This window comes from Leptosomus discolor, chromosome 5 (assembly GCF_034619465.1).
Source record: "Leptosomus discolor isolate bLepDis1 chromosome 5, bLepDis1.hap2, whole genome shotgun sequence".
NCBI classification, from domain to species: Eukaryota; Metazoa; Chordata; class Aves; order Leptosomiformes; family Leptosomidae; genus Leptosomus; species Leptosomus discolor.
Window position 1 is genome coordinate 45,616,154 of NC_141395.1, and position 20,149 is coordinate 45,636,302.

The following is a 20,149-nucleotide window of genomic DNA, read 5'->3' on the forward strand; positions in this document are numbered from 1 at the left end:
TAAAGCTGCCCGTGCTGTAAAGAATGCAGTAGCGCAGGGCTGGTAGTCAGGTAGGAATTAGCCTGTGTAAGACCATATTTATTTCTGTATAATTCAAGTAAGTACTCTGCTCAGAGTGTTTGTTGTAAAAAGAAGCCCTGCCAAGCCAGGCAACAACATGGAACCAGAGTTACAGGAAGGCCTCTTGATGGGGAGTTAGGCCTGACCGTATGTCATGAACTGTTCATATTGCTGTATTTTCGAACTGAGGTGTCTGTGATAAAACAGAGATAAATGGAAAGTCCGTATGTTCTAGGATTGTAATAAACTCTGTATTTCCTTTTGGTTTAAGTGCTGCCACCACAGTAGTCCTAACTGTAGTTATAGAAGACAAGGAACTGGCAAATTTGTTTTTTTCCATTTATGATTCTGTATAATCAATAGAAGGAAAAAAAAAGTCATTTTCATATTAACAAAAATTTATGCACACAATGTAAAAACTAAATAATATTATTATTAATGCAAATCACTAAATTGTATTGTTAACTTCTTTCAACTTGGAGACTTATATATGGAAACGGTACTTAAACAGGAAATAGATACAAAGCTTAAATGGAATTGACTTCCTCAGAGAAATTTAGCTAAATGGAAAATTTTTGTCAACTTTTGCTAATGGTCATTGCATGTTAATCATCTGGCATAATACACACAATGTATGTTGCAGAATCACTGTAACTGCAAAGTGATACTGCTATTTGCCCTGAACTCTATACCAGCTGGTGTATTATGACATTTAGCTTGTCAAAGTGTAATGAAATGTATTCTTACAGTTTTGTATTTTCTACCGTAATACATTTGTTTTCTTAGCTGAGTCCTATTTTTTAATACTAATTTAATAAATATGTTGGTAGCTTCTGTATATTTACTTGTGTTCTATCCCACACAAACCTGGGGAGAATCTGACTGTATGTATCACACTGACCTTATATATCAGGCACCTGAGGAAGACGTGAAATATGGCTAAAGGTGTCCTTCCAGTGATTTCAAACTATGTGCTGTACATAGATGTTTCTTCAGATTTACAGAGAATACTAGTAGGATGCTGCCAACTACATTATTTGCTTATTATTTTTGCTATCATTGTCAGGCTGGCAAAGATGACAGTCTCTGCTTTTCTGTTTATCTGCTTCCTGATAATGGATAGGCCAATGGAGACCACAGCGACACCAAGTATAATGTAGAATACTGCACATGTTAGTTTTGTGCTTGCAGTGATTTTTATCTAACCGTGTGAATTTGGGGTGCAACACTTTCTGGCAAAGGATGTGTCATTGCTTTTAAGGAAATAGTAACACTGACTGTATTCTTAGATGTGCCAATCACATACCAAGCGGAAGGAAGCCGGCAAACCCTGAAGATTTACTTCTACCTTGATACTTACCATTTTGAACAGCTTCCACAAAAGCTGAAGAATGGGGGGGGATTTAAAATCCACCCAGTACTTTTTTCACAAGGTAACCTGAGTTTTGTTTTCCTCCCCAGTTCTTTCACATAGTATTTAACTCTCTTTAAAACTCTGCTTACTCGCTCAGATTTAAATCCTTTCTATCTATAAGGGCAAAGTGTTTATATTTAAATGTGTTGTTTAATGTGGGCATTTATTGGGAACTTTGAATTAAAATGGGAACATAAGAAATGCTGAAATTTGTGATTAAAAAAATAGAGGCATGGGTATACATTTCTAGGTTTATACCTGTTTTATGAATCCAACACTAAAGACTGAATCTTCTTTCATCGATACTGTTTCATTCTTTGTAGACGTTAGTGGACAACAGTCAGACCATGAAACTTGCTTTTAAAAGTGTTTTTCTTTCCAAATGCTATCAGAATCTTTTCCTGTTGCTTCAGATTTAAGGACTAAATTGTTATTCCTCAGAATTCTGTCTCTTTAAAATGTTATGAAGACTTAAATAATGTTTTCAGGCTTTTGTAGTTATGACACTGCAAACGTTACCAACATGATGAATGGTGGCGCTGATGTGCAGGCTGCTCATAGATTGCAGGCAGCCTGCATTAGCCGCAGTGTCATTCCAGTCATCAGGAGGTTGATTCACTGAAATGCTGAATGCGAGGTGTCGATTGCCTTGAGCCGCCTTTGATTTCAGAGGGAGCTGAAAGTACTCTGTACCATGCAAAAGGCTTCCAGGCTCTGTGTGGAATAGGCAGAAGTCAGGCATACAAAGGAAGGTTTTGAGGAGGGTTTGGACTGATAGATAAGGAGGATGTAAAAGGGAATAGCAAAGAGTAAGATATGTGAAGAAATAGCTGAACTTACCGTAAACTGAAAACACACTTTTTAAAAAATAAGATCCCTGAAGTCTGATATTTAAACAAAGTAATAAAGACAGACTTGAGTGGATTTCTTTTGAACAGATTGATTTCAGTCGTAGGGGAAAATAAGAACACTGAGCAGGAGACAGATTTCAGTAGAGCAGACAAAAAGCCACATGAAAGAGGATAGAAAATACCTCGGATCAGATGAAATCCTGGAACTACTGATTATTTATTTTTTTTTCAGATTTGGGATGGTATTCAATGTGCTGCAGAATTTACTTGACAGAATTTTTTCCCTTTACTGTTTCCATAAGCCCAAAATATTTGAGTCTTAGGATAAACATCTTTGTAGTCAGCTACAGGAAAAGGGCAAAGATTGGTTCAAGTGTTACATCTGCTTAATAATTTTCAGTAATATAGAAGATTTCTTCTTTCTTTATTATACCAAATTTCTTTACATTTCAATGATCTCCCCCTCCAAAATAATCCATTAGTCTCCAAGAACAAGAAGTCCTGGATAAGAAGTTAAATCTTGGTGTTTAAATCATTATTTTAGTTCTTTTTTCCTCATTAATGAGTGAAAAGGGATTCTAGTTTTTACTTTCCTATGAGGTTTGGCTGAGCTGCCATCAAAGTAACTCAGTAGATCCCCATCTTTAACTGAAATTTATTGGTTACAAATGTAGAAATCTTCTGTAAGTTCCTCTGTGAAGTGAATTCTTGCTTCCCAAGCTTAACGGAGCTAAGCTGTTTCCTGCCTAAAATACAATGGTTTATGATGTTTTCAAATGAAACATTCAGAAAATTACGGTTTTGGAATACTTTATCAAAGGCGCAAGGCAGTGCACGTCAGTGTATTTATCTCCGTGTTGCCCTATTCTGTGTTGCATAGCTCCGTGCCTAAAATTACAAGTCTATCTATTTGCAGGATTGGTACTATAGACATTTTTAAAAGTTTTTAAATGCTTACTCACATTATATTACGTATCACTCCACTTGTAAAAACAGTGTTGTGCAACCATATACTTAAGAGTATATAGTCAAAAGGATACTGATTTGCAGGATTGGGGTCTGAGAGTGTTGAGATATTGCTCTTGTCATTCAATTTCTCTGTTTCCTAAGTCAGAATTGAGATCTCGGCAATAGATAAGATTAATTAAAAGACACTATCTAAAATTAAAATTCAATTTATTTAAAATTGCTACTTAGTCTCTTAATTAGGTAGGGTTTCTTAATTTTTCATTTTTTCATAGAATCCTAGAATAATCCATATTGGAAGGGACCTCAAGAGGTCTCTAGTCTAACCTCCTGCTCATAGCAGTGTCAGCTGTGACATCAGACCAGTTGCTAGGGTGTTTTTCAAGTAGGATCTTGGAAACACCCAAGGACAGAAGCTGCACAACCTCTTGGATAATCTGTTCCTCTGCTTGACTGCCATAGGCATGAAGAAGTGTTTTCTTTCTGCCAAGTTGAAGCTTCTTCTGTTTGAATTTATGTCCATGGCCTCTTGTCCTGCCAGCACGCACCATTGTGAAAAGCCTGGCACCTGGCTAATAGGTCCCCCCCCAAAGCCGTCACTTGTATAGGCTGAACAAGCTCAGGCCCCTCAGCCTCTCCTCACAGAGCGTATGCTCTACTCCATGACCATCTTGGTGGCCCTCTACTCAAATCTTCCCAGTTAATCAACTGCTTTTGTGTACTGTGGGCCCCAAAACTAGACATGGTATTCAAGATGCTATCTAGTGAGTGTTGAGTAAAGTGAGGACAAGCACTTCTTTCAGTCTACTGGCCATGCTAATGTTAATACAGTTTAGGATGCTCTTGGCCTTCTTGGTTGCCAGAGAACACTGCAGGCTCATGTACAGCTTGCTGTCTAACATGACCCCAAGATCCTTCTCAGCAGAGCTGCTCTTCAGGCTCTTCCTTCCCAGGTACTTGACATTTGTCCTTGTTCAGTTTCACAAGGTTCCTGCTGGCCCATACCTCCAGCTTAAGTCCCTCTCTAGGTGGCCCTCCACATGAGTATATCCACTGCCTCTCCCAGTTGACTTACCTCCTCCAGGTCAGTGATAAAGATGTTGAACAATATAGATCCTGGTGGTATTCTGCTTGTAATGGGCCCCTAGGTAGACCGTGCCCCATTAGCTACTACCCTTTGAGCCTACCCATCCTTCCATTTTTATTTTTTTTTTTTCAGATTCAATTGTCTATGCATTCAGACCATAATATCCTGACTTGGATTTAAGAATGCCATAGAAGACATGCTTGTAAGGAAAGCTTCTTTACGAAAGAGCTTTCTAATGTATGACGTAGAAGATTGTTAAACTCTTCCAAAAGTGGAGAGCCAAAGCACACATTGTGGGATTCCCTGCCAGCACCTGTGAGCGTGGCCTCCACGGTGTGTCTAGAGGCAAAACTGTGTGCTCCGGCCAGTCCTGACAGATGACCGAGTTTCCCGGTTGGATAATCTAGTTGGATAAAACCAGCTTTATGCCAGTAAAATAAGCAGTGTGGATTATCAACTCAGTTTGCACTAACATGCTATTACAAATGGCGTTCAGCAGATATTTTTTGGGGGGGCTTTCTGGTGTGACTTAGCACCAAGGAAGTTAAGAAGCCAGTCTGACTGTTGAAATTTAATATTTTTTGCACAGAAGTAGAATTAGAAACTGAAAGCACAAAAGGGGAGTGCAATTTGCATGTTTTATCACAATGAATTAATTCTTTATTAACTGGTCATATTAAGCAGTACAAGCAGAATTAATATTTTGTGTGCAGCTGAACCTGTAAGACAGCAGCCTGTTTCCATGAGAACTCTGCTTATTGCTTGCATTTTCTGATAGGGTGATGAATTCTTGGAACATATATGGATTATTAAAGTGGCAGTATTCTTAATTGTAAAATCTTTAGTGCTTCTACCCAAAAAAACCTGTTTCACCAAGAGCCTGTGTTGTATGTTATAATAAGGTTAAACTCTTAATGTGAAGATCTTCATTTTTCCAGTCCAAATTTCTTGAGAATGTTTCAAGCACTTGGTTTGACTTGGGTAAAGAAAAAGTGAAACTTCCCTAAGTATCTAAATTAAAGGGGCTGGAGAATGTTCTTTTGTCTTTCTTTTTTTTTTGAAAGCTATTGCTAGGAAGAGCATCCCAAAATGGAGTGGTAGTGTGTTCATTTTTTCCTTCTTTTAATGTCTGTGCAATGATCATGAGAAGGACGTACGATCCTTCCTTTCTTTATTTAGTTCCTGAGTTCTTGTAGCAATATTCATCCTTGCTTTGGTGAAACAAATACAGCAAAGGTGGACATAGTCAAGTACTTAACTTCAGAAACTTATCTGATTCCTGAAAAGTAGCTTATAGGGCATTTTCAGAGATCGAGAGAAGTTTGTTTTACTTGATCCAGAAGGCGGCATTCACATTATCAGTGGGGGTAACTAGAGGTTCAGGTGCTCCACACCTCACACAATCGGGCTTCGTAAGATGCTGTTAGGTCTCTCATGTATACGTTAATCCTTTCTTTCCTCTACCCCAGCTCATTCTAATGTTTTCTTCCAGGGTATATCAGAACTTAAAACCACATTTACATTCACAGGGCAGAGCACTTTAATTAGAGCAACAGAACTCAAAACTAGCGCTCTCTTTTATATTTTCCACAGGGCAAGAAATAGAATTTTTCTTGTAAATGAAATCTCAGAGAGATCTGTATAAATTTGATGACATACAGAAACAGCTCAGCAATCCACAGTGGGGTCACAGCCTCAAGGTTAGAAAGTAATTCACTAGTGTGTGAACAAAGCTAGAGAGAAGGCGGATACTAAATATTTAATACTGCTTTTTCTCTTCTCCATTCTCCTTTCTCTTTTCACAGCATTGGAGAGCATGGAAGGATATTATTACAGAGGCAGTGTCTCAGTAGAAGAGTTTCAAGCTCAGATTAATGCAGCCTCACTAGAAAAAGTCAAGCAGTATAACCAGAAACTACGGTGGGTAATAAACCAACATTCCTGAGATTAGTTTACAAATTTCTGCTTTTCAACTCAGTTTCTATGACACATCTTTAAACTGAAGTGCATTGTATCATGGTTGGTTTTGGTGCATGACTGAATAAGATTCATGGCTCTGACTTTTTTGATTTCTGCACTGTTAAGTTACTTTTTTAAAAAACTCTTTGCCCATGAAAGCTATAGCTATAATTGCTTCCAGGTTGTTGTACTAATGCCTATAGAAAAGGAAATAACAACTTGATCATAAGTGGAGTCAAAGGATTGGTAAACATTATGATCTGATTTTGCAGACCATATTTACCTAATTTCTACAGAACAGGACTTTAAAAATAGTGTTTTTAAAATAAGCTAAGCATGTTCCTCCCCAGCATACTAATGGGAATACAAATGTATTTGGATACTGGCATCAGCTTCAGGTATGGGTTACAGAGTGCGTACTTGCCTGGATATGTAAAGATTCTGCACCTGCATATGTAAGTAGATATTTCATTAAGAAGTTGTACATAAAGACAGAATTTCTGGTATATGAAATAGTCCATTAGTTATGAAGTAATATAATGAAGATATGCACGTAGATCACTTTTGCATCTCACTGTATCTGTGAAAAACACCTGTTTGAGTACACTTATTTGCATGTGAGTTGAAGAAAGTGCAAAAGACTGCAGTCAAATCACATCTGTTCACTTTTTAAATTCTTGAATCAGGTGGAAAGACTATTGCTTCACTAGAAGTGTTAGGCAGATTTTAAAAACAGCAGAGAACAGGAGTTAAAAAAAGAGGTTAAGGATGGTGGAGAAGGGGAAAGAGGATAAATGAGGGTCTGTCTTTCCAATTCCTTTACTTGTTGGCACACTCCTGTCTTTGGAAGGTTTTCTTCATGGATCTTGCAACAGTATTTCTCTAATGTGTTATCAAAGCAGTGGAATTTCTAGATTATGTTTTAATCTACCAGTACTATAACAAAAGTGATTTTAAAGCCAGTTATGTTCAGTAAGTACAGTATATTTCATTTTTTGGTGACATCTGTGTTAGTGTACTTCTATGTTAGTAACAAATGTAGTATTTATTTAGTCTGCTTTCCACCTTCTTGTATTAGTAGGTCCTATTTGGGAAAAAAAAATCTGCTGAGTATTATTTGACGAGGCTTGTGTATAAATCAGTTTTACAGAAAGCTTTGGTCATGCCAGTATTTGGCCTAGATGAAGTCAGCTAGTGTTGGAAAGAGATTTCTATTAGTTGGATAAGGCAAGACTTTGTGCTGTTTTTTCTATGAATAGGCCCAATTTAGCTCCCCCATGAAAATCCTTTAAAGAAATTCTTCCTGACTTTATGCTCTAGTGTTCCCTGACCTTGCTTACCTCGTGCGTTAGGACCTCCATTCATGCTGTGGCTCTAATGAGGTACATTCCTCTTACGGTGTGACTCACAGCTCAAATCAGTTGCTAACCTCCAAGCCCTGGTTTTGCAAGAAGTTATTACGAAAAAGTTAACATTCAACAAAAATTACTATGGGTAGCTCTGTCCAGTCACAATAGGAAAATTTGGGATTTTTTTCCAGCCATCTAACATCTGATGAGAACATTCAGTAACCGGTTTGTTTGTTTGTTTCTTTGCTTTCTGGTGAACTCTACACATTTCTTAAATGAGGCACAAATAGCTTCATGGATTCACTGACGTAATGTGAAAAGGAAAAACAAAAAAGCAGATGCTTCGTTTTTGTTCTGCCATTTGCGAGCCTGTGTAGGTGTTTGGCCAGGAGAATCTAATAAAGTAACTACAGCAGCTAAAGATATTAGCATTTGGATAACTGCTTTAAAAAAAGAACAAAAAAGTGAAATTGAATAATCCCTGGAAACATACTCAAGTGCAATAATACTATCTTAAACTCTTCATGTGGAAGAAATCCTCTCTGCAGCAGCACCTAATCAGTAATAAAATAAGTCATTTAAGACACAATCCATAAACCATTCTTTCTCCATAGAAAAGGAATGCATTGCTTGCTTGTGAAATGATGTTCTGATGGCCATCTTATAATCTCTCCATCACTACAGCAGTGGAAAGCAAATGGGAGCAACAGCAAAGGAAAAAGTAATGGAAGAAGAGGATGGGGACCAGTGGGAATGAAACCGGTATCAATGCCCAGCCAGCGCAGTGACACTGCAGCTGGGCCATCTGTTGATGAGAACTCTTGGTACAAGTTCGGCTTCCCTTATTCCTGATGCATTTAGATAATGATGCTCTAATAATGTGAAACAGATGAGACTACTTTGTGTATGGTCCCACTTAAAAACAGGAATGTTGGCCTAACTTGGGGTGTACCCCAGCAAGACAGTAAAGCTAAAAGTGGGTGGAACATTTGCTCAGATAGCTCTTAATTACTTGTGGTAAAATCTCGTGAAAGTTTGAGTACATAGAAAAATTTTGAGGAACATGGTGTATTTTGAGTGACAAATCTGATACTGATGTGTGCCTTTGAAAAAATTAATTTACAAATTATTTATTTGAATGAATCAAAAGATATATTAGTAAATTTTAGTGGATTTCTTCATTCATAACTATGGAACTGTGACCAGCATTTCCACAGTATCAAAAATGATACAATAAATCCAGATGCAAAATTTTCCTCCTTGACACTGATTTGAGTGTCATAAGAGCTTCTGTCTTTCATGGTTCTTGCTTTGGGGCTTTTGCAAATACTACCTCAACTATGAAATAGTAATGATAAGATTATCATTTTTATGAGAATGCATGAGAGGCAGGTAAAACTCAGTTATAGAATTTCATGCTTATGTGGAATGTCCCTCCATCTTCTGTAACAGACTTAAGCCTAGCTATTTGAATCTAATTAATAATATAAGGGAGCTTTTATTCTGTGGACAGCTAAAGTTGAGGTTTTCTACAATTACTGAGGCAACATACCCTACCCCAGCAGTGTTTAGGAAGTCCTTTATTGGAATAAAAAGCTTAACTGTTTGAAAAAAAAAAAAAACAACCCAACCAATACTTAGTTTGTGAGATTTCTGAAACTGCTGGGAAATCTTCAGCATCTGGCCCACAATTATTCTTAATAGTGCTGGATTTCTTTTTCACAGTCAGTCAGATTGCACTTGTTTTTGTAGTTCACCAGTTCTGTTTCTCTGACCTTGATAAGGAAAAGAAAGGCTCAAATTCTGTTTGCAAGTTGAGCTGGTGCTAGAAATTGCCAGCAATGTAAATTTAACCTCGTCAAATTGTTTGCTAATGAGAAACATGCATTACAACCAAGTGAAAGTAATTAGGTCTGCAAAGTTTTTAAAGATCTTTATTACTGTGTGTTTGATAGCTTCAGCAATTGTCTTCTAATTTAGAAAAGGACCAGAAAGAACCTGGGTACCTGAGCAGTACAGAGGCTGATGTTAAGTCAGCTCATTGCTCATTGTGTTTTGTCTTGCCTTCTCCCATCCCCCCCCCCCCCCCCCCCCCCCGTCTTTCTCATTTGGTAGCCCTTGTCGTTTGAATAGGCTTTTCCCATCTTGAATCAGTCCTTTTGCTTTTTGCAGATACTAGAGATGTTTTGTTTCAACAGTGCAGGGCACAATGGTGTTTGAATCCGTAACTAATACAAATGCTGATAGGAATAACAAAAACTCACAAATGCACTGTATTTACTTGAACTGCTTGGTTGGTTTAAATATTCTCTTGCAAATCTGGAGTCATGTAATTGTAAAAGAGTGAGGGTAAAATTTAACTGTAATTTTTGAATCATTACTGCTTTAAAATTTAGTTAAAATACATTTTGTCCTTTGAATATGGTTTCTCTGTTTCTGTATTCTAAAGGTCTCTCCTGCAGAGTGAGATTCAATATGGTCGTTATTATTATTGTTGCATAGAAGTAAATCTTACGGTCATTACTGTGAGCAAAAGATTGGTTCCAGTGCAGGCCTGTTGGAAGCTGGGGCAGACCCTGACAGACAGGTCAGCTGGCCATAACTCATCCAGTCCTTGGGCTGAATTGTGACTTTAAGATAAAACATTTAGTTGGATATGAGAACAGTTTTTATCCTCAGAGAAATCAGGTTTTCGATTAGCTTCCTGAAAAAAATAAGCTTTTTTTTTTTTTTTTAAATGGACCTTGATGAATGTAGGAATGACAACTTCTGTAATGTTTCTCCAAGTTATCAGAGATTTGGACTTGATGGCCCAGGATGGGATTAGTTTACAGCAGTAAGGAAGCTTGCCCTTCCAGTCTTACTTTCTCTGTGAGTATTTGACATTTATCAGATTAGTCTTTTTGTGGTTTTTTTGTCTGCAAATTCTCTTTCTGGGAAAAAAAAAAAAGTGTCCCTCCTATGACATTCTATTAAAATGCAGTTTTCTACTGGTGCTTCTGGTTGGCTTCTTAATCAGAAAAGTCCAGGCACATCTACTCTTTAAGAATTTTTTCCTGGCCGTGTCTGTACACACAAAGGATGTCTCTCAAAGGCAGAGAGGATGTTCAGGGCACAGGTCATTCAGTGGGGTGCAGGGCTGTGGCTGTACCAATTATGCTTCCAGCTTCTGGGTCTCTGCAGTATGCTTCGCTGCACATTGTTGACTGCAAGAGCAAACTATGGTGGAATACAGGCGCCTGAAACTGCACATCAACATACCTGTTTGGATTCCAAAACTGTCTGTGCTGATAATTTTTAGCTTATGAGAAAGTAGTGAAATCACTGGCTTCTAGATCCATAAGGATTTTTAATGCCTCCTCAGCACCTATGCTTGCATTTAGACATTTAAACACCTTTAAGATTTGGTTCCCAGTGTTACGATGGCTTGGATTGCAAATAATATTCTGAGGGAATTAAGCAAAATAATAGATTAAGGTGAGGTTAGGAGAGCTCTATTTTCCTGTAGCTTATTCTTTTATCACCAGCATGGCACTTTCTTGTGACAACTCTGACTATACAATGACCCAGTTCTTCACTCCAAAGATAGGATCATGCTGCGGGAAAGAAAGCTGGGGATTGCTATCCATCCCCACCACTGGTGTGGGTGCTAATTACACTGTCTAGTAATTAACTTGCCTGTGCATCAGTAGACAAAGAAAGTCTGGGAAAAATGTTCCTTCCTGCCTGCCTACCATTCTGTGTGATTTGGAACTATTCTTTGAAGTCAGCTGTGTCCAGGGTTATTGGCAGCTACTTTTGTAGCATGTTGTATAGCCATAATAATAAAAAAAAAAATTAATAAGTAGTAAAGGGGAAAGACCATTTTTGTGGGATTTTTCCCTATGTTTCTGCTTTCTTCGATACCATTTGAGGAGATAAATGCAAGTCTATTATGCTAAGGAAGCAATTACAATCAGTGAATCTAATGACAAATGATTTAGCTAACTACCCTCATTACATTGAACATCTGATTATGCTGAATGTAATATTTGCCATTTTAAAGTGTTTCATTTACAACATAACTTCAAACAATCTCTCTGTCTGAAGCCTCCTGTATTTATTTTATGGCATAAGTAGCCCTCCACAGAATGATGGCAAATTTAATTTTTTCTTCAGGGACGTTATAATCCGTGAGGTTTTCATGTTGCTGGACTTTCTTGTTTCTTTTAATTTTTAAAAAGACAAGAAAAAGAAACTATTTCTGCCCCTAGAATTTATGCAAGCATGGAACAAAATCTGTCTGACGAATATAACATCTTTTTTATTTGTACATGTATGTATACATGCACAGCAGCCTCTCAAGCTGCAGGCTTCTTGGCAGGCTGATGTTTTCTGTACCCTGTATAATTCATTCAAGGCAGAAGACAGATGTGATGATGCTCATGGCTTCAGGCTGAACTGTAATAGTTGCTTTGGTATAAATGAGATACAGTGACATAAAGGGTACTTAGAGGTAGTTATTTACTATGAAAGAAAGAGCCTCTGGAACAAACTGATGGGTCCTCAAGACAATACCTGCATTATCACAAAGACCAGATCATATATGAATTCCTGTAATAAATGCATTAAAATTCACCTTAAAACTGACAGATTTCTTCCCCCACTGTTTCCAGTGGAAAGTTTTTCCAAACCAAATTGCTCATGTGGTTAAGAACCTTATGCTGTTTGTCCTTGTGCTGCTGTTGTCTTGTGATTTTAGTCTTACTCTCCTTTCTCTCGTGTCTGTTCACTTCAGTGAGTGACATGTTAATGAGCAACATTAACAGTTTTCGTCATTGCCATCAAATTCAGAAGAGTGACCTGAGGAGAGGTACAGGCTTCAGGGAGTGATTTTGTGAAAATATTTTCTTTTCAGTGCAGTGGGATATTTGTAAAGCAGATAAAAAACTCTTTTCCTATTTTCAATACTAGGTTTTTGGTACATTGCTTTGTGTTTAAAAAAGCAACAGTAAAACTGGACTGCACTGCTACATACACAAATTTATCATGTAGTTTATATGACTACAAAAATTGGAAATCTTGCGGCTTTTAAATTTTTAAGATGTGATTCTAAATGAACTGGATTCTTATGGCTGAACTCTCTCTAAATACAAAATTTTTATCAAGGAGAGATTGAAAATTAAGCATTGACTCTGAAGGACATAACAAGGAAGTAATTGCTAAATTTGTCTCCTGATGAACTTAATGAGAAGCATTTTAGGTAGAACAGAAATTAAGATTCATTGCATCTAAGTGAAGCAAGACCAGAGAGAGAATAGAGAGATCCTGGACAAAGTAAATTAAATTTGTCTAGCTGGTCTAAAAGTTACTGCCAGCTGGTTTGGATTTAGCTTTATTTTTTTTTTCTTTTGCAGTGCTATGCTCTGTGAGTGTAAATCCATTGTTTCTTTAGACTTCTGAAAAAGTACGATCAGTATTTATTATTGGTAGTGTTCTGAAATTGAAAATTATGTGTCTTGGTAGATTATATATTCCGAGTCTTTGCTCACTGAGGTGAACATCTGGTTCATTCTGCTTTCTTTATCCTCTGCAAACACACAGAATGCGTATCTGCAGTGATCAGAGGTGGAGCCTTTTCTTTCACTCCTGATCACTGATAAGAATCCAGCCCAAGCCTTGCAGATTGTACAGCTCGTAGCCGTAGTGGAAAACCTTACTACCCAATGACTATTTGGCATGTTGACTTTTTTAACAGTGTATTCCATGTCTGGAATATCAGGAGCCAAAAAGGAGACATCTACTGTCTGAAAGGCAAATGTGGAAGCAATTAATACTAATGGGTTCAATGTGGATTTGGTTGTTTTGATAATGATGAGAGAAGCAGGAAGGCAGCTGTAACTGGTCTGTGGCCCAAGAACTTCCCTTTCACATCACAAATAGAATTGTTTCAAGTGATCTTGGAATCAGGTATAGATGCTGGAGACGAGATTCCTGGAAAAATAGGGGTTAAAATGTAGCGTGTGAAAAGTGGGCAGTGTTACATATAGCAGATGTTTTTTTTTTCCATTTTTTGTCATCCATGACTTTCTGTCTTTACATTTCTATGATCCCCTGCTTGTATATTTATAAAGGTTTGAGAGCAGAGCGGTGATGTGCCTACTGGAATAGTAGGGCTTTTCCTTTGCAAGCATCCTCCTCAATGTGCACCTCAGATGCTTGTACTCATCCTAGCACCGATTTCTCAACATGCCTTCTTCACAGACTGGAGAGAGCTTGAATTGATGCGAGACCAGTAGTTTCGCCAGCTGCTGCAGGCTTGGGAGAAAATGAGGAGCACTATGAAAATTATCCCCTCTGTTAAAGAGTCCAGTTTCTTGGAATTCAGTTTTTCCAGGGTTGGAAGTCTGTTTCCCGGCTGTGCTCCCAGTCTACTCCACTAAAGCAGATGATTGCCAAGTTTCGTTTCTCAAAATTTTCTTAACACGACTCCACAGATGTAGGTATTTCTGTGCATAACTAAATCTAATTATTCTTCTCTTTTCTCTGTGTATTTTGCTTGTCTCACCTTACGGTCACACTCTCCTCCCCATAGACTGCACCGGTTCCCACAGTTTTCTTCGCTTATACTTACAGTAGAGATCAACAAAAACTGGTTTGTCACTTTGTGCCTGGAGTAAGCCAAGAATCATGGAATCATTTAGATTGGAAAAGACCCTTAAGGTCATTGAGTCCAGCCATAAACTTAGCACTGCCAAGTCCACCACTAAACCATGTCCCTAAGTGCCACGTCTACAAGTCTTTTAAATACCTCCAGGGATGATGACAGCACCACTTCCCTGGGCGGCCTGTTCCAATGCTTGACAACCGTTTCAGTGAAGAAATTTCTTCTAATGTTCAATCTAAACCTCCCCTGGCGCAAATTGAGGCCGTTTCCTCTTGTCCTATTGCTTTTTACTTGGGAGAACAGACGCATCCCCACCTTGCTACAACCTCCTCTCAAGTAGGTGTATAGAGCGATAAGGTCTCCCCTCAGCCTCTCTTTCTCCAGACTAAACAACCCCAGTTCCCTCACTTGCTCCTCGTAAGACTTGTGCTCTAGACCCTTGACCAGCTTCGTTGCTCTTCTCTGGACACACGCTGGCACCTCAATGTTTTTCTTGTAGTGAGGGGCCCAAAACTGAACAGTGTTTGAGGTGCAGCCTCACCAGTGCTGAGTACAAAGGAAGGGCTTACTGAGTTGCTTACACATGAAATTTGAATTACCTATGGTAAATTCAGAGCCATGCGGTGTTAAAAGTTTTCTGTTCTGCACTTCAGTTTGCGCAATAGTTGTGAAAGGTCAGAATGTTACTATGTGCTTTAGCAGAGGGGTTGAACTAGCTGATCTCCAGAGGTCCCTTCCAACTCCTACCGTTTTGTGTGATTTTGTATGCTCTTTGAGAATTTAAAATCATGATATTGGCATGAAGGGTTTTCTTGTTATAATTAAACCTTTCTCTAACTACTAATGACACTGTACGTAGGATTGTATCACTGACATACGTGTTGGGACACATCATTTAAAATCACTAGGCCTTAGTATAGGCTGAGAAGGTAATTATACTTGGTAATTTATCACTTACTGAGACTTACCATTTAGTGGAAAGAACATGTAAAACGCTTTTAGATATGCTTGCTGTGACAGCAAATAGTTTTCTGTGATGGATACTTCTCACAACAGAAACCATTGAATTTTTATATATTTATATATATATAAGTATTTCCAAATGTGTATAGATATATATATATAATATAAACACTATACACATGCTCACTTATAACGTTAACAACCAGGTGGCAGAACACAGAACTGTTAATAAATACAAAACTATGTGTGCATATGCATGCAAGTACACAGAGATATTATTTATCATAAATACATGCTTTGTAGTTTGAGCTGAAGAAAAGAATTAGGGAGACTAATTCTAACACTTTCTGACCCTGCACCTCTGTACCAATGTAGCCTTTGCCATGTTATTGACCATGCTTATCTACATGATCTTACCTACTTTATCTTATCTACGTGATCTTGGATGTCTTGTGGCCAAAATCAAGTAGAATTAAAATATAATTCCATCCTTCTGTTGAAGACAGTATGAATTTATTTATTTGTATGCCACAGCGATGAAGAAAATATAAAAGACTAAATTCTCTGCTATAACATCAAAGCAAAACCTTTCTGGAGCAGAACCCAAACTTGCCTTTATTTAATGCCATAACCCAATTACCTGCCTTCCCGCCTCTCCCCTACTCCAATCACTTCTTTACTATCCTTGCATTTCGAATAAAAGGTGATCAACATCTAAGATAACCCTGTGGGCTTCCTGGAACAACAAACAGACTGAGAATGGAAACTTATCTTTGTTATTATTTGCATGTACAGGGTTACTCAGGAATGCATGTGTCTACATGTTTGGAGCTCCTTAGGGTTCAGTTTTTGATATTACAGTTTTTCAGGATTTTAAATGTCTAGGTCAGTTTTGGAGGGTAACCTATACAATGCTTCACTAAGGAAACATCAATACTTCTGCATCTCCTTTGTACCCAAGTTCTGGGAAAACATCTTGGGAAGGCATTCATCTTGTGATAGATTTTTCATTTTGAACCCTGGGATGTTTGTTACCTCATTCCAGTGTAAGTTTTCCCTGAGATACTTGTCCCATTATTTGACATCGTTACATAGGGGATATCTTACAAAAGTGAAACACAGCAATAATCCCCTGTACTTTTAATGCCGATTGGATTTTCTACCTTTTTTAAAGAAAGGCTTTCTACTACAGCTTAGAAATTGTAAGGCTTTTAGAAGCAAAACTAGCATTCCGTTTGCAGACAAAGAACTATGATTTCATTCTCGTTCATTTGAAATGGATTAGAAAATATTGTCCAAATTGGGCACCATGCCAAGATTACCATTAACTTTTCCCATAAAATATGATTAAGGACCTTAACAAGCATTTAGTAATTAAGTGAAGTGCTTTGGAAATTTATATGCTGTCCACAGTTTGTCGTGTTCTGTAAAATACTGAAGACAGTTTTTATGAAAAGCAATAAAAATAAAGCACTTGAGAAACATCTGGGAGTGTTATCTGATTGTGGGGGGAATTAGTTTCATTTGTAACAGGATATTTTGATATTTAAAATGAGTGTTGTGTATAGTTGATTTTTGTTTGTTCTTTAGGTTAATGAATAATTGACTGAATTAATGGAGTAATTCCTATAATTGTATATCCCATTCTAGTGTTATGTTGCTTCATTTTGTACCCTGAGTTGATTATTTTCCATGTACTCCGTTAATTTGTGTACTGTTCTATATTTGGTTTCTGGTTTCATTTAATGCAGCTGAATTTGCTGAAATAACTGTCCAAAGAGAATGGGAGTGCTAAACTGATGCTGAATGAAGCAGATTTTCCCGTTTCATGGCAGGAAAAAACAGTGTAGGCTTTCGGTCTGATGATGGCAGGGTGATGCTTTGTTTTTTAGCTTTGCTAACAAAGAAAAATGTTGGTCTGCTGCTGCAGAGGTAGCTTTTATGTGCTGTGGCCACTCAGAGTGATTTACGAGTAATTTTCTCTGCAAACCTCTTTTCCTTCCAACATTCTCCAGCTTCCTTTGACACAGAGTACATTCTGGATCATGCAACAGGCTTAATGGAATAACAGAACTAGATTAGCTTTGCTCTGCTTTCTGAAGGGATTAATTCAAACCTTAAATATGGGAGAAGATGCTTTTCAAAACTTCAAAGCTATGGGAAGCAAAATCTAGTAGAATTCAAGGCGGCTGTTTTTTTTAATCAGCATAATTATTCCAGATTGTTGATGAATAAAAGGCTATTCAAATCTGCAGTATGCACCCCTGCCCTGCAAGTATGTAACAATGGGAATAACTTCTCACATGGATAAAACCATAAAAAAGGGGGAGAGCGATTTTTATCCAAGTATGTTATATGAATTGATGTTTTCATGACTTGAGAGTTCGTGTCATTTGAGAGTTAGGGTGCAAGGATGCATTCTTTTCAGTGTTTATTCTCATATTTTATTGCAACTGAAATTTGGTTACCGCACTCCATAGTTCCAGCATGGGTTGTGGCTGTGACCTTTAGTCAGGCCTGCTCCTCGTGCACAGGCAGTGGCGCTGGGTCATGGTGATACCTTGAGGTTTCCACTGGAGATTTTTTTTTTTCCCCCTACACATTCCATAGTTCAGTGGGGTTTTCTTGTTTTGTTTTATTTTAACCTTGGCCACAATTGCTGCAGTGGTAGCTGTTGCCTGGTTCTCACTGGATGCCTAGTCCAGGCAGGGAAGCCTACCAGGTGTTTCTATGTTCAGCTGCCCCAGAAGAATGAGTTTTGTGATCAGAGAATTACAGAATGGTTTGGGTTGGAAGGGACTTTTAAAGATCATCTTGTCCAATGACCCACAATTTTATTTTTTTTTTCTTAAGCAGTGCTGCAGAGGCAGAGAAGCTGTGATCTTACCACAGAGATGTGTAAGATATTTTCTCTGCCTGTGAGGTGTTTAATGATCGCTCATCTGTGGTGAGCAATTAATTTCCTTATAAGGCAAAAAGAAAAAAAAAATTCTTCTAGGGTTCCTGCATTGAAGGAGACAGGAGAAGAGCTCCATGCTTCTTGTGTGCTCTTTGCTAAAGCTCTTGCTTTCTGGTGTTGAATAAGAGAAGTTTTCCTGTCTTAGGAGAGAAGGATAGCATGGAAGCCCTCTACAAAATGTCAGCCTCCTTTGTGCCACAGAAATTAGCCACCCTTTGTCTTTTAAAAACAGCGCATGTTGCATTTGTCCATTTTATAGAAACTTTTCTAGTACTATTTGTTGAAAGGGTATAGAAGGAACTGGGAGTATGTGGGTTGATGAGCTTTAGTGCACATTAGATAAACCTGGTAGAGTAAGCATACTTTCTCTGTCACATTTGTGTTCTGCAGGTAAATGACAGTTTTCTTTGGCTTTTCCTTTCATGCACTAACTCATTTTCAAAGCAGTGTGCAGAAATGAGTCTATGATTCTATGAAATTGTAAAGAAAGGCTGTTTGGTTTTCATTTGCACATGCATGCGTGAGTGCACACATTGCAAATGTAATTTTGCTTGTATGATGCATATTTGCCCATTGTAGGGTTTTTGCTTTGTTGTTTGTTTTTTATATTGTGAGCTTGTGTACGTTTCCTCTGTCAGTACTGTGTTTCATGTTTAGGATTCTGGTTTTATATTACTGCAGTTATATACTGTTAATACATAAAAGCTTATAGGCCAGGAGGCTCAGGCACTGTTTATATGCCAAGCTTCCCCCTAGACAGTTGCCACAAACTTTTTCATGGGTAGCTTTGGTGAAAATCGCTTTCAGTCCAGTTTTTCTACTAATTAGACATTAAAATTTTGCACTGTGCTGGCAAAGGGCAGTGGGACAACTTTTGTCTCCAGAACAAAAAAATGTTCTTTATTACTTTAAAAGAAAGAGTGATAGTGCCTATTTACCCATGTATCATTCCTTAGTCCTCTCTTAAAATTAAAAAAGAATAAAGAAATTCCAGCCTTAGGATGGTGTGTAAGAATAGTCACTTACATACATTTTGTTCAGCAATTTAAACAGTTAATAGTTTTTGTCTTACTCTGTTTGTTCTTTCAGGGCATTCTACCTGGATAAGTCAAACTTGCCTCCAAATTCAACATCTAAAGCGGCTTATATAGATAAGGTAAATAAAAATGTTAAGTGCCTAATTAAACTTTGCATGTTACACACTGTGTTATTATAATACTTTCCTGAGGCTTGCTTAATTCCATTGAAAAATTGAATTATTTAAAGCTGGGGCGGGGCAGGGAAGGGAGCAGCTCTCCTGCAGCATTTTGTCCCACCTGTGTTTTAGGGGTGTGTGGTGCCGCATGGTTCTGCATCAAAAGGTGTGGCTGGAGGGCATTGATGTATTTGAGAAGGGGAACCATAGCTTTCCTTTTTTACTGTTCTTTCAGAGCAATGCAGTTGCTCCAGGAGCACATGGGGGATGGAAGGGTAGGGTGGGGGGAGAGCAGGTGCAGACAGAAATTCTTTGTTCTGAAAACTGGAAGCAGTGTTCCAAATTAAATACTCCTTCAGCATCCTGCTCAGAAGGCTTTCTTCTGAACCTCCTCATTTAGGCTTTCTTCTGAACCTCCTCATTTAGGCTTTCTTCAAATGCCTTCATCTATCTTTAAATGTCTGTGACTGAGAGATCCCAGGGGCTATGAAAATCCATTTAATGCTCTCTCCTATTTTTGGAGAGTTAATGCCCATATTGCAGACCAGTGGCGGGGCGGGGTGGGGGGGAAAGAAGTTCCTAGGGTCTTGCCTACCCTGACTTCAAAAATGATTGAGCTACTGTGGCTTGAGAAATACAGTGATCATCAGTTGAGCCCTATGACAGACTAAAATTTTATGTCTGTATCATTCAGCATGGG

General features: G+C 38.1%; 1 protein-coding gene across 1 annotated transcript in view; it reads left to right on the forward strand.

Annotated features, from left to right (window-relative positions):
- The window catches only part of PREX2 (phosphatidylinositol-3,4,5-trisphosphate dependent Rac exchange factor 2), a 186,144-nt gene that overhangs the window by 141,037 nt on the left and 24,958 nt on the right, over positions 1 to 20,149 (forward strand). The window contains exons 34-36 of the mRNA XM_086464959.1: positions 1,350 to 1,493; positions 6,184 to 6,298; positions 19,344 to 19,410. Of these exons, the coding sequence (XP_086321085.1) occupies positions 1,350 to 1,493; positions 6,184 to 6,298; positions 19,344 to 19,410 (326 nt within the window). The remainder of the gene's footprint in view (positions 1 to 1,349; positions 1,494 to 6,183; positions 6,299 to 19,343; positions 19,411 to 20,149) is intronic.